We start from the raw sequence: 14,125 nt of genomic DNA, 5'->3' as shown, positions 1-14,125 counted from the left end.
TTTGTTTCATAAGGCTGAGTAATGTTGCAGAGGGCACATCTCAAACTCTACTATTTTGACTGGGTTCTGCTCTTACTTGCAGGTTCATCCTACCGTGGTGCCTCAAAATGAAGATCTAGATTTGTTTGTAGTTTGTAGCTTTTTGTTCAACCCAACATAAAGCCCTGAAAGCACTGATTATATTTGGAACATAGCACCCTTCAGAACAGCAAGGAACAGACCAAGCTGACACCCACATAATCCAGTGCAAGTTGAAGAGCAAGGCTTAGTAAAGCTTTACTTATGAACCTGCCATTCTGGATACTCCATCACATCAAAGCGATTTTGCAATGTATGTTTTTTTCCAGATAAGAAACTTTAATGAAGTTTTCCCATATTAAGTAATGTATATTTTATAAGTATTGAACTCATCTGGTTAGCAATATTTGTTCATCACAAGCATCAGCAGTTATTAATATTGATTTTGCATAATTCTCATTGCTAACAAGACACAACTTGGATTTAGTTCTTACTGGGAGTTTTCTTATTTTATGTAATCATCAGATCAAAACATTCTCCTGTTGGAACATTGCCAGAACCAGTGATCAGCATAATGATCCCTGCAAAACTTTGAAAGCAAATTTGTGGCCTAAAGGCTGCGTTATTACTGCAGTTTTACCTCCAAAAAGGTAGTAACATGGAGGTAATCCCATCTCCAGCTTTGTGGATGTGAGAAGCATTCCCATGCCAGGATGCTCCTGTGGGTGGGATCCAGTGCTCCCTTCTCAGTCTGTGGTAACCCCCGTTAGATTAGTGAAGCTACGGTGGTGCCAAGTGTAAGAGCTGAATTTAGCTCCTTGTGCAGTACATTGCTAGCTCGAGAGGCACTGCCTGGAGGTGATTCTAAATGTGCAGCGGAAAGTTTATCTTCATTTCCAGTTTTCCTTCTAAAACAGCTTTACCTCAGTGGTGGTATCTCTTGCTGTCAGAAAAGAGCAGACATTTTACCTGCTTCAAAGGGAAGGAAAGATACTATGCATGACCCAAATAAAATGTTGCAGGCTCAAAGAGCCAGGAAGCAGCTGTCGCATTGCCTGCAGATATGTCTCCTTGATGAAATGCTGGAGCTTGGTATGTATGAGGATCCAAAAACTCTGCAGTAAAGCAAATCTTCATGGTGTAATTGAGATAGGGTCTGACTTTTCAGAAGTGTGTGCTTTGGTTTAAATAAAACCTCCTTTAATCCACAGAGCATTAAAATGAAGCTCACCTGAAGGCACTGTCCAAACCCAGCATTTCATCCATCAGCCAGCATCTTTTTGGGGTAGCTTCAGTCCTGCTGTGGGTCTTACTCAGATGTGAATATTAACGGACCGGTTTTCAGAGCAGCATTAAAATGCATTGGGAAAGTAACTTGAAGGGATGGTTCTGGAAGCTCCTAAAGAGGAGCACACTGCTTGTCTGCCTCTGGTGTATAGTAGAGAGTGAGCCAGTGTACACTGACAGTGAAAATTTAGCCTGGCATACACAGAGGTGATCAAAAATGGTCTTGTCTTTCAGCAGGGGGAAGAACACTGTTCTGTGTATGTGGATAGGGTGTGCACACTTGTGCAGTAGGGTGGAGGTTGTGTGTATAACAATACTAGAGCTTGCTGTAACTATCACCCCTGTAGACAGCCTCAGTGGAACAGCTGAAGCCTGGTGGGGATGCTGAGCTTGAGACAGTCCTTCATCCCCAGTGAAGATTCCTCTGTGCTGGCTTCAAACCCATGAGAGCGACAATGTGCAGGACCTTTTCCTGATCAGTATGAGCTGCCTACCTGCTATGTGAGTAAACTACTTTAGTTTCCAGGACTGCTAGTTGGTGTGTTTCTAAGTTCAGCTCATGTCCCCCAAAGTAAAGGAGCAGGGGTTTGGATATCTTCCAAATCTGACCATTCCTCTCAGCGAATGAGAACCTCGTTTACTGACCTCTTGTGGTACCTGGGATGCTCTGTTGTGGAGGTAAGTCCTTGTGGTTCCTTGCGGTGATACTGAAACGCTGAATCCCTGCATACTCTTTGCAAAAAGAAACCAGAAATATACGTTAGGGAATTAAATTTCTTGGAGAGTAAGCTCTGCCTTGGACTCGAAGTGCCAAGCAGCCTGTAATATGCATGAGCCACCAGAAGCACTCACTTCATGTTTAACCTTGTTAAGCATTTAACAAGGTTAAACATTTAGTAAGGTTAACATTGATAACACTGATTTTGTTTAACCTTGGAGCAAAACAACCTTGTCATAGAAGTGTAGAAAATAGGTATGGCAGAACCTCAGATACATCACCTAAGGATAGATGATGTTTTGTAATAAAGATATTTGGTTTTCTAATCAGATTCCTACTTTCATCTTTCCCATTGTGTCTTGGTTACTGTATCTTCGTATCTTGACTGTATCTAGAACAACAGAATCCCAGTTTGGTACTGTTTCTGCAGTGTACAGCAATACAAATCACCACCAGCAAGAACCAACCAGCAGACTAGGACAAACAGAGTTTTATTTATGTTGACCGACCATCCATCTACGTAAAGTGTTAGCATGAAAAAAACTATTGCGTTTTAAGCTGACAGAGCAACAGGAGACCTTCTGTTGCAAAGCAGAATGCCTGGATTCTGATGTGTCTTTCCAGTTCTCATCAGTTCTCACACCCCACCCAGAGCTCCCTGAAGCCATGTGAAATTGTGTAACTTTGGCCTAGCAAATGTGTTTTTTGGGGGAGTTGTCAAAAACCATACGAGTAAACACTTGAGAGCAGGCTTCTGCTGTTAGTCTTGTGGGAAGAGAAAAGTTTGCAGGGAGGTAAGCAGCAAATGAGGAGTGAAACAGCTTGGGCCAGGGTTGGTCAGCAGAGACAAGTTTGCTTCAAAGCAGCATTGTTTTGATCTCAGAGCTGCTTTTTCACCAGTTTGTCAGCAGTGGTGAAGTCTCAGGGGCAGTGAGTTTGCACCCAGGTATGAAGCAGTACAGTATTTCAAGCAGAAATTGATGTCAGTCCAATTCCTAAGGTTTACCACTCCCAGCCAAAGCACCATTTGCCTATTTAAAAACTTTAATTTGAATCTGGAATGGGAGATGTCACTCGGTAGGCTGTACAAAAATCCTTTATCAGCTCAACTGAGAAAGTCAAAAACATCCTTCCAGACAATGGTGGGAGCAAGATATGCTTCAGTCATTTCAGTATGTGAGGTCATTTTGACTCTTCCTGTTGTTTTTATCCTGGTGATGCTACTCACCAATAGTTAAGCAAAGACCAGGCTACAGATGTTGAGCACCACCTTAAAAACTCCTGTTAGCTGGAAGAATGAGCAAAAAGGAATGGAGAATTGAGCAGGAAAGCAGCTTTGTGACCTTTGCTTAAAACCTAACTGTGATGCAGTCCAGCTATCTGACATTCTAAGGCATAGCTTGCTGCTGCTGCATGAGGAATTTGCTCTTTAATTAGGGCAGGTGTTGAAAGACTTTGCAGTAGAAATCGTTTGATCTTCATGGCATTTAAGAGGGAATGAAATGACTGTGAATGTATTTGGCAAACAATCCTAATTTATTTTTGCCCATCAGTTTTTCTCAAATTCAGAAACTGTTGCTCAAGAGTAGATTAAGTTTGCAATCTGCAGTGGGTTAAAGTATTACTCCCTTGATCCTTTGAAGATCTGGATTCAAATGGGAGTTTGGGTCAGAGGAGGAAATGACCAGAATAAATCCCTTAAGGTCGTTTTAGTCAGTTCAGCAAATGCATGGAGATGCCCTTATTAACAATATGAACTGTACACTTGAATACAGGAAAACAGGTCTCTGAACTTCAAAAGATTCCATATAAATATGGCATTTGGATGGTGGCTTCAATTCAGATTTCGCTACTAAATTATTTGTTATCGAGTCCTTATCTTGTAAAGATTGGTAGGACTCCATTAACTTTACTACTGTGATATGCTCATTTACCTAAGGAAGATACTGGACAGTGAAAACTGCAGTTGTGTGTATGCGTGTGGTTATTCTCTACATTTTCATACAGAGAGAAAGAAAATAACTCAATGTGGGCCTTTTGTAGGGGTGATCTCTATGTACATTAGTAACTGAGTCTGTGGTTTCTGCACTGGAAGGTCAATGCTAATTTTATTTAGGTTTATAGGTGGCATTATTTGGAGGTTGCAGACCCTGTGCAAAGAGAGGCCCTCCAGATCTTCCAGATTCTTTCTGGATTCAGTGCTATTGTGCTGTGCTCTGTGAAAGGAGGATCTGACCCTGCTTACCAAAACTTGACTACAGTCTTGTGTAGCTCAGGCAGCAACACAGAAGTTGCCATTCTAAGCACATTCCCTCAATCTGGTAATCATTGTCCATCTATGTCCTAGTTGAAGATGGATTTATAATGAGCATCTTTAAGCTCAGCCTAGCCTGGCCATCTGCTTTATGAAGCAAGCTGGCACTTCAAAGCCATTTTTTGCTTCAAGGTGTCTCTTTGTAGTCTTACAGAACAAATAATGAGTCATTTCCTCCCACCAGAATCAAGTAAGATCATAACCTATCTTGGTGTGAATGGAAAGACAGATTGCAGAGAGCACCACAGTCAACTACAGTAGTAACTTTTGCACTGAGGAAAATAAAGGCTCATCAGAACAGGTAATGCGGACGTATGTTTGTCCTCAGAGGGGCCACAGAGGTGGGAGTAGTGGTTATGTCAGCCAGGTTTGTGTGGGGTCATTTGCCCAAAGAAGTTGTGGATCCCTGGACATGCTCAAGGCCAGGTTTGATGGGGCTTGGAGCAACCTGATCTAATGAAGGTGTCCTTGCACATGGCAGAGGGTTGGAACTGGATGAGCTTTAAGATCCTTCCAACATGAAACACTCTGGTTTGTAGAATATCTCCTTTGTGGTACGCTTACCTAGGGATAGGCAGACATTTTTGGTGAGCCCTCCTAAAATACAGAGGGCATAGAAGTCACATATTTCCTATTTTGTTGCATCCCTCTTACTGCAGACTTCAGAGCTTTGTATTGCTGAGCACAGGAACCAAACTTGAGCATTATTGCTCTCAGCTGAGTGGTAGAGAGATGATACACTGAATGTGTTAGATACGGGGGTGTTTAACTCGCATGGTGTATGAACGAGGGATTTTCTTGCACATAAGATTTATCTGATTAAAACAAAAAACAGATAACTTTGTCAAGACTAAGCTGTTGGATCAGCATCTCTGCCATGCTGGTTTAATTTATTACTTCTCCAAATGTTATAACCAATGATAGGAATTTTAGACTAATTGCTTGCTTTTGGTTTTAGATGATCTTTGATGTAACAGGCATATGCAGAAAGGATTTTAAGACACAGGGTCATTACTGTACCTCATTTTCATCCCTGCAGTGTTGCTGGGGTGCAGTTTGTATGCACTGCACATGTGAGTTGTAAGCAGTACACGTGCTTTGCCAGACAGTACTTTACATACCCCTTTCACTGTATTACAGGCACAGAAATCAAGGCTTAGCACAGTTTCTCTCTAAAACCCATGGTCACACAGGAATTGATTCCAAAACTGAGTTTCATCAGAAAACAATAGATTTTAAATTTACCTATTACCGCTTCGCATCTTTGAGAACTTGATGTAAATCACATGGAAGAGAAGATCCTCCCTGCCCCCCTACTGCAGGCTGTTATCAAGTAAAATGCATTTGGAGAAAGTGTCAGTGAGGGCACTCACTTCATTAAAAGAAATAATTCTGGGGTTGTAAAACTGTTTTCCACTGCCTACTGTTAGCTGAAATGAACCTTTTGGTCTGTCTTATATTGCAGCACTAGAAAATTAGGGGCATCCAGTCTTAAATGGAAAAGTACAAGAAGCATTGTCTCAAAGTGATGCGTAAGACTTGTCTGTCTCTTTTTCCCATGTTCTTTACTAGATGATCCCCCCTGCTGCCATCTTCAGATGAAGTGATTTTAAATGGGTATTAATGCTTTAAGATAGGGGGTTAAAATAAATGAAATGCTATCAGGACTGTAACAGTAACAGATGTTGTGTCCACCAGATGGATGGTGACTTAATCACTCAGTCAAATCCCACTTTCCACAGTGCTGCACTCGTTTTATCTGCTTCTGCCCTTTCACCAAAGCTGCAGCATCAACTCAACAGAGGCTGCTTTCCTGTGGTCCGTGGCTCACTCTGCCAGAGCCACCAAGGGAGAAATCTCTTTCTCAGCACTGCCAGCACAGCCTGCACCGTGCAGCTGAGTTTGCCTTACCTGGAACATGCTTTCTAAAGCCCTCAAATCAGGAAGCAACAAGAGCTCAGGCTACACCTATGTACATGCTTTTGTCCCACTATGCAAGATACAGGTAGGAATGTGCTGCTCAGGGCATTGCTGTGTACCTCACAGCTGCAAAGCAGGGCTTTTAGGGATCTGTTTGTGTAGATATTGGAAAAGCAGCTCTGAACTCCTGTCTTCTGAGCTGGCTGCTTGTAGTGCTGTTTTTCAGAAGGAAAGAACTTCTGCATTCAGTATGAGATTGAATAGTGTCAGATATATTTCAGTAATACTGTTGCTTTGAAGAAAAGGAATTTGTCACTGCTGACTTACTCACAGCGGTTCCAGAATCCTCACATTTCACCTGTTAAAACTCACAAATTATTTCCAAGTCATCTCAGAAAGCAACTTGTGGTTTCAAAATGGCAGATTTCTCTTAGACTTTTACCTAAGCTTTGTAAAAAGCTGTAGCAAAAAGGCTCAATATTATTTCCTTTGAGCCGAAACCGAATCTTTTGCTTGACTCATTTAATCTCACTTGGTTAAAAGAGCCATTAGGAGAAAATTGGTTTTAGCCAAACTGAAAACCACCATTTTTCTGATTGATTATTTATTCAGGTCTGGGTTCTCACTCCCAACAGTGCAGCTAACTCAGTGAGCAAGCATGGCCAAGGGAGTTAACCTTTCTATTGTGTGTTTAATCACCTGTAAAATGGATATGATACTACTTACCTGCCTGATGCAGCTGTACAGAGGCTTAATTTTTAATCAAGCTCTGTTGAAACACTTTGAGCTCATTGTATAAAAGATTCATGGAGAGACAAAACACTTTTATTACGCTATTCTTACTTTTGTAAGATTTAGGTTTCCAAGAATAATACATGGTAAACTATATCATGTTCTAGAAATAACACCATAAAAGAAACAATCGAGAAGCATAAGAGATGTCCTGGGATGGAGAACAGACTTTCTGACAGTCTAGGGTTCCTTCGTCCTTATTAATTATACATGTGGAGCAACTTGTTAATGCATTTCTAAAGACACATTGACACGAGCTCAGACCTCTACCCTGACAGGCAGTCTTTTGAAGGAATTTAACCCCAGGATCAGAAGGAGCTGGACAACATAGTTAAAGGCATTTCTGTAACAACCACAGGTGACTACTGTCAACACAACAGATTTCCTGGGTCCAGGAGAGAGACCAGGGAGTAATGGAACACCTTCATGGGGAGCTGGCTATGAATAATTTCTGTAGAAGGCCCTGGCATTACATTTCAGGCTGATTGTCCATGGACTATGACCAGGTATCATTCTCTATGTTATATCTCTCTCTCCTATGCCCTCCAACAGTTTCAAAAATAATGATAGAAATACTTAATTTTACTATTAAAGTGCCCAAGTCGTTCAGGAGTTAGGTTTATGGTAAAACATAATAGCTTATATTTAACAGCCAGCAGAAATGGAAACCAATGGTTAGTTATATTTGAACAGATTGCCTGATATATTCTACAGTATTCAACTCTTCCCTGCTATTTTGAGCAAAATTTGACACTGCTTTGGAGGCACAATGCCCCCCCCCCCCCCCCCCCCCCGAATTACTGTTCGTAATTACCCACCCAGTAGTGGCGGTGCAGTATTCGAAGTGCATTGCTGGAGTGACTGCACACGAAGCTCTGTGAGGTTTCCTGCTTTGTGCCATCTCAGGACCCCCCACTGCATGTGTTTCTTTATCAGAGGATGGAGAACAGGACAGCCTGAAACTTCCACAGACCAAACTGTGGCAATTTCTTGATTCTGTAGGTAAGTCAGGTCACGAGGAACACACACCTCAGTGGGACCTGAAGCTATTACAGGCATGCATGCATTAGCTTACAAAAGTGTTATTGTTTCTTTTTTGGAGTCACTTAGAAAATTAGACTTTCCTGATAAAAAACTGGAGTGGGCTGAATGAAACAAAAAGCATTACTGGGAGGGACATCCATACTGAGTGTCAAAACTAGGATATTACAATAGTTTGATTATTTTACATTGTGGACTCACAGGGAAGTCCTCCCAAAGATGAATATCACTGTGGGTTTCTCATACAATTTATGAAATGAATTCTTGAAACAACTAAGTGACTTAAACTACTGATTCTGAGTGTGCAGCTTGAGATATCCTGAGGAATTTGACCTTAAAGTGCTGAGCTCCTGCTGCCTTGAAAATGCCAAAACTTGGAGATATCCAAATAATGTCAGTATGTTTGAAAATCCTGAATCTGAAGTTTAGCGTTACCTCTTTACCCGAAGACCTGATCTCTTGTATAATAGGAGTTCTGTGGAGAAAAACATTTAAAAATATAACCTAAGACATTAGAGCCATTTCCAATATTACAGCTTTGGATTTAGTTGATTTAGTGAGCTCTTTTTTCCTCTTCCTTTTCCATGCTGTTCATAAAATACCTTGAACAGCTGCAAATGTTAAAGCTTTATCCACCAAGACACATCCTCATGAGGCACAGTGCATCTAATCCATAGCTGGAACATCCCCACAGTATTAAGCCTGTAGTTTATGCTTATTGCTAGAATGTATGGAATTGACCAGACTAATATTTTTCTCTCTATTTACTGGATTTACTGGATTTATTATTCTGGATAATCTTTAAGAGCAATCATATCATCAGTAACACTTACCACAGCAAAAATCCACTCAAGTTCCTATAATTCAAGGTAGTTTGGTGGATCTCGGCTAAATGGTGATTCTTTTTTCCCTGATTCATTGAAACAACCATGGAAATGACTAAAGGCTTTACTGGGGGTGTGACTTGATAGGATAAGGGTTTTAGGGTGCTAAGCAGTGCGAGTGTGGGGGTGAGAACCGCTTTTAAAAGATGTTGCCCACTGCTGCTTTCATTAAAGCTCTTGTGAATTCCACATCCCTAAGACTTTTTACAAGAAAAGCTTAGGGAACTCCTCACAACATCACTTGCAAAAAGGCAGAAAAGGATGGAAGTGAATCTTTTGAACCTGACCAACTAGGCAAGATCTGCTAACGGCCTGTGGGCACTGGGAATGATGGCTTTCTTGTGGCTTTGGAAATTAGTAGATGCCTCACTCCAGAGAATGAAGGACAACAGGAGCAGACGTATCAGAGATTTCAGGTGGACTTTATCGCCCAGTCAATATTCCTGATGTTTGAACACCAGACAGTAGCTGTGCAGCTTCCTCCTTCAGACTGAGGCTGTACTTGACTTGAAAGAGTTAATGTTCTCTTACTCTTCCTTTTTTTGTCCTTTCTCTCTACCACTGGCTTTCATCTGAAGGGCACAGCATACTGAGTGCTGTTCACATGATACCAGTGACACCAGCAAGATTAAGTGTATTTCTGAGTGTGGCAAATTACTATTATGAAATCCCAATGCGTCTGATTGCAGAATGACTTTGAGAAGGGATCACACATAGGAAGGTTATGAAGGGCTCACTGTTTACTGCAGTAATGCTGACTTGCTGGAAAAAAGTAGCAAGAGTTCTTTAAATAAGAAAGCTTGGGAGATTCCCAATTCATAAGCCATTTGGCTGAGTACATCTGAGCAAACATTATGTTTCTCTAAAATGAAAGGGGAAAATATGCTCAGCAGGAATTCTTAAGGTTCCCCACCCCACCCCCCCGGCTGACTCGCTGGAATGATTGCCAGTGATTCACTCAAAAGGAATCATCACTTGAGGCTGTCCTTCCCCTCTAACACTTCACTTTACGAGGCTACAGGAGTTCTGTCTCCCCGTTCCAGTCAAAGCTCAGGATCCCCTATGTCTGCACTGTGCCCAAGTTAAAAGCAGAGTAAGATTCATACAAAGAATTGTGACAAAAGCAGGAGTAGGAGGAGAAACAGGTGATTTGTGGGCTATGCAATCATGGAAGTTGCCAGAAAAAGCAGCACATCTGTAAAATACAGAACAGCAGTAACCCACCTGCTGAATTATTGTCAACATCCAAGGCTGTGTTAAAACAAAGAGATAAACTGTCCCTGCTCCAAACACCTTCCTTTTCAATGCAATCAACAAAGAAAGAGCAGGCAGTTAATGCTCAGGTTTACAGCAGGATTTTCATCACACCAATGGGCAGCAAGGTATTTTCATGGGGAAATAAGTCTTTATTATATCCTAATAAATAAATATGATTATTACTTTGCTTCTTCTAGGCCTTGTTCATAAAGTTTTTAGTTATGATAACCCAAGTAAACCTCTAATTGCTTTTCTTGCTTTTATTAACTGTAACAGCAGCAGGTTGTGATTACTGCATCCATAAGCAATGTTCTGACTGCTTAACTAAAGCCTGTGCCTTCTTTTTCACGTAGACATTGACATTCCTATTAAATTACAGTTCAAGCACATCCTGCCTCCCTAAGTGCAGAAATATTGGTCTCTGCTATATTTTAGCAGTGTTTTGGAGCTGCTCTTTGTGCTGTATTATACCCAAGGTGTTACAGTAGAGCTCAGCGTATATAAGAATCTGATTAGGTTGATGAATAGGGGAAAACAACCAGCAAAACTTCCCCCCAATAAAAAAAAAAACAACATCTTTTTTCAAGTGTCGCTGATTTGGACTTACTATAGCTCTCAGATATTGAGGCAAATCGGCTTTATTTTAAGCAAGTTTGCAATAAATGTTCCCTAGATTTAGCAGTTGTAACAGTTTCCCTGCACTTCATTCAGTGAAGCGGTGGCTTCAGTTGTCTGCCTTGCTCAGGCAAACACATTTGCTCTGGTGGGTAAAATTAGGTGTGTGGCAAATTCAGATCTCTCCATCTTACTCCTTCGTTCCATCCAATTTAGGAATATTATTTAAACATTGGCTGAAATACACCTGATCCCTGTAAGTATGTATACAACATATAAAAGCCCCTGAAGTTTAAGTAGAACCCCTTAGGTCTGTGTGAGGCTCTTGAATGGCAAAGAAGAAAAATTTGTCTCTTAAAAGCCCCCAAACTCTTGTAATTGTCACTTCTTAGCACACTTTTATGCTAGGGCAAAACATGTTAATCAGTAGATCAATATACAGAAGATGATGATTCCCTTTCCTAATTATCTTCATTTTCTAGGCCAAGTAAAGCATTCAGATGATGTTTATTTTAGGAAAAACAATAGAGTCTTGTTTATCTGCTGGCTGGAATGTGACTATTCCAGTCTGCTTTGATTACCATTCCTAGCTGAATTAGGGAGTTGATCCCTTAGTTTAGTAAGAGGAGACTTGTAGAGGATTGGTATCCTGCCTCTATTGTAACACCAACACGTTTTGCTGATGGTGTGATATGGTTTCCATGTGTAGGTGGCCACAGCCTGTCCTGGGTTTAAACTGAGGGACCAGCTGCCTGAGGTTAGATGTGTAGCATCAACAGTCATCTTTATAAAAGGTTATGTTTTAAAGTTATGTGTTTGTTTCCTGGGTGACATCTTGTACCACGGAGAAGCCAAATATCTTCAGACACGTATTTTGCACTTTGTTGTAAAACCTGAAGGCAATTGCCTCTGAAATCAAACTCATGATGGCAAAGTTTTGGTGCAAAGTGAATTGGTCATTATTGCCCTGTCTGTGAATCATAGAATCCCAGACTGGTTTGTGTTGAAGGACCTTAAAGCTCATCCAGCTCCAACCCCTGCCACGGGCAGGGACCCCTTCCACTAGAGCAGCTTGCTCCAAGCCCCTGTGTCCAACCTGGCCTTGAACACTGCCAGGGATGGGGCAGCCACAGCTTCTCTGGGCACCCTGTGCCAGCGCCTCAGCACCCTCACAGGGAAGAGCTTCTGCCTAAGAGCTCATCTCAGTCTCCCCTCTGGCAGGTTAAAGCCATTCCCCTTGGCCTGTCCCTACATCCCTTGTCCCCAGCCCCTCTCCAGCTTTCCTGCAGCCCCTTCAGGCACTGGAGCTGCTCTCAGGTCTCCCCTTCAGAAGCCTTCTCTTCTCCAGGCTGCCCCAGCCCAGCTCTCTCAGCCTGGCTCCAGAGCAGAGCTGCTCCAGCCCTCGCAGCATCTCCATGGCCTCCTCTGGCCTCGCTCCAACAGCTCCACGTCCCTCTTGTGCTGTTGCACCCAGAACTGAAAGGCAAAGCTGAAAGGGGAATAATGGCAAATTTGGGATCTTTTTGCATGTCTAACAGATTTGAATAAATAAGACTTTTACCTCTAACTTTAGTGGGGCCAGAATGTCACCTGAAAGTTTTTGGAGAAGAAAAGCTAGTGCTGAAGTTGATAGTGCTGTGTTGTGTTACAAGCTGGGAGTTTGAGTGCTATTACTATTTGCAGTGATCAAAGACATCCCACTGCTGCAACTGCAGCATTTACTGGTTTGGGTGCAAAGGAATTGTCTGACTGCAGCATGTGGCACAAGCTGCAAACCCACCAAAACAGTCAAGCTTCATGCACTGCAGCTGGAGTGCAACAGGCTGGGAACTGATCCCTGGTTTTAGGAACTGGAGACTTGCAGGACTTTTTCTGTAAAAAAGAAGCCCATTTGGTTTGCTGCTTAAAAGGTGCTGCATTCCCAATACTTCACTCACACCAGTGACTTGCTTGTAGACCCACCTTTGTCTACATCAATGCCAGCCTGTGCTTTCCTGGATAATTAAACACAGATGAATTGCAGCGAGTATCTTTCGTTACAATGTCTTGTGATTGTTTCTGGAAAGTCCCAAGATTCTGGGAGAAGAAGAGGGCAAAGGGGGTATCCAGCTTTTCCTCTGAAACCGAAGGAGAAACTATGCAGGATCTGCCACCGTAAGCTATTAATGATGGCTCTTTGTTTAGAGGTTGAGGCTGGCTAATTGCACAGTGTGTGATTTAATCTCTAAAGAAAGAGGGGAGGGTGAAAACTGTCCTCCAGGACTTTGAAGTGCAAGTGTACAATTGAATACAAGAAAATTCAAAAATGAATCATCACAGTCTAGAAATAGAATTATCTGTAGTCCTCAGAGTTGCAGTTCTAAGAACTAACAGCCTGACCCAAGTGTTTACAACAGCTGGAAATCTTTCCATTGTTTTCGGTTTACTTGGGACCATATGTAATGCACCTCATGCTGCAGAATTCCTAATTTCCCCCTGGAAATATAATCTAGGTCCCTGATGTGTTATATATAGACAATGCCATTTCCAGCAGAGTTTAAAGACTTATGATGCTAAATTCTAGTTTCACAGTAAACTTCTGCTTAAGTATTTCAACTTAGTCATACAGTGGCTGATACTACAGTAGATCTGCATGTCTCTTTATTTTATGTAGGCAGTCCGTTGTGCTTTTGATACAGGGACTCTATCAGATAGGTAAAAATAAGGAAATTATTTACTGTTGCAGAATTCTAAGGGGAAGACAATAACTAGAAGTGGTGGGACTCCATAAAATAGGCCTTTGGGAGTTTGCTGTGACTGTGTGTTTTAAGGAAAGGAAAACATTATTTTAACTCTGAAGCTGGCAAATTGCACGGTTTCGATTGCAGAACACTCGGCTCTGGGCGAGACAGGGTTTAAAAGCTGCTATTTCTCACTCTCTGTAGCTAAATACACTTTTTATTCTAAGCAATGTGAACAAAATTAGAGCACCGTGAATAAATTCCCCCTGCCTCTGCGCCTGCTGTCATAGCTCCAGGCGGAAGCAGATGACTGATCTCTAAGACTGTGGAACTAGCACCATCAGCCAAAGCTACATTCACCTCAGAAGAACATGAGGTTTATTCCAGCTTGGTAACAAGCTGGGCCATTATTTCAGGGGGTTGGTGCCAGTGTTCAGTTTTTGAAAAGGCCATCTGAAACCTCACGGGCATTTTTGACATTTTCCCATTAACAGGGTTAGTATTTGGGGGCTCGAGAGTGCTTTGTGTTCACATTTAAACTTTAACACCTTAAATCTGT

The 14,125-nt window shown here is 41.8% G+C and overlaps 1 protein-coding gene across 1 annotated transcript in view; it reads left to right on the top strand.

The window, feature by feature from the left end:
- Positions 1–14,125, top strand: part of LRRC38 (leucine rich repeat containing 38) — an 87,768-nt gene that overhangs the window by 14,438 nt on the left and 59,205 nt on the right. Inside the window, exons 3-4 of the mRNA XM_057424183.1 lie at positions 83–331; positions 1,653–1,806. Coding sequence (XP_057280166.1) covers positions 83–111 — 29 coding nt within the window. The 3' untranslated portion in view covers positions 112–331; positions 1,653–1,806. The remainder of the gene's footprint in view (positions 1–82; positions 332–1,652; positions 1,807–14,125) is intronic.

This window comes from Pezoporus wallicus, unplaced genomic scaffold (genome assembly GCF_028554395.1).
Source record: "Pezoporus wallicus isolate ANWC-B61680 ecotype Strahan unplaced genomic scaffold, APGP_CSIRO_Pwel_v1 contig_11175, whole genome shotgun sequence".
NCBI lineage: Eukaryota > Metazoa > Chordata > Aves > Psittaciformes > Psittacidae > Pezoporus > Pezoporus wallicus.
Note: the sequence above shows the minus strand (reverse complement) of the source record. Positions and strands in the feature narration are given on the sequence as shown.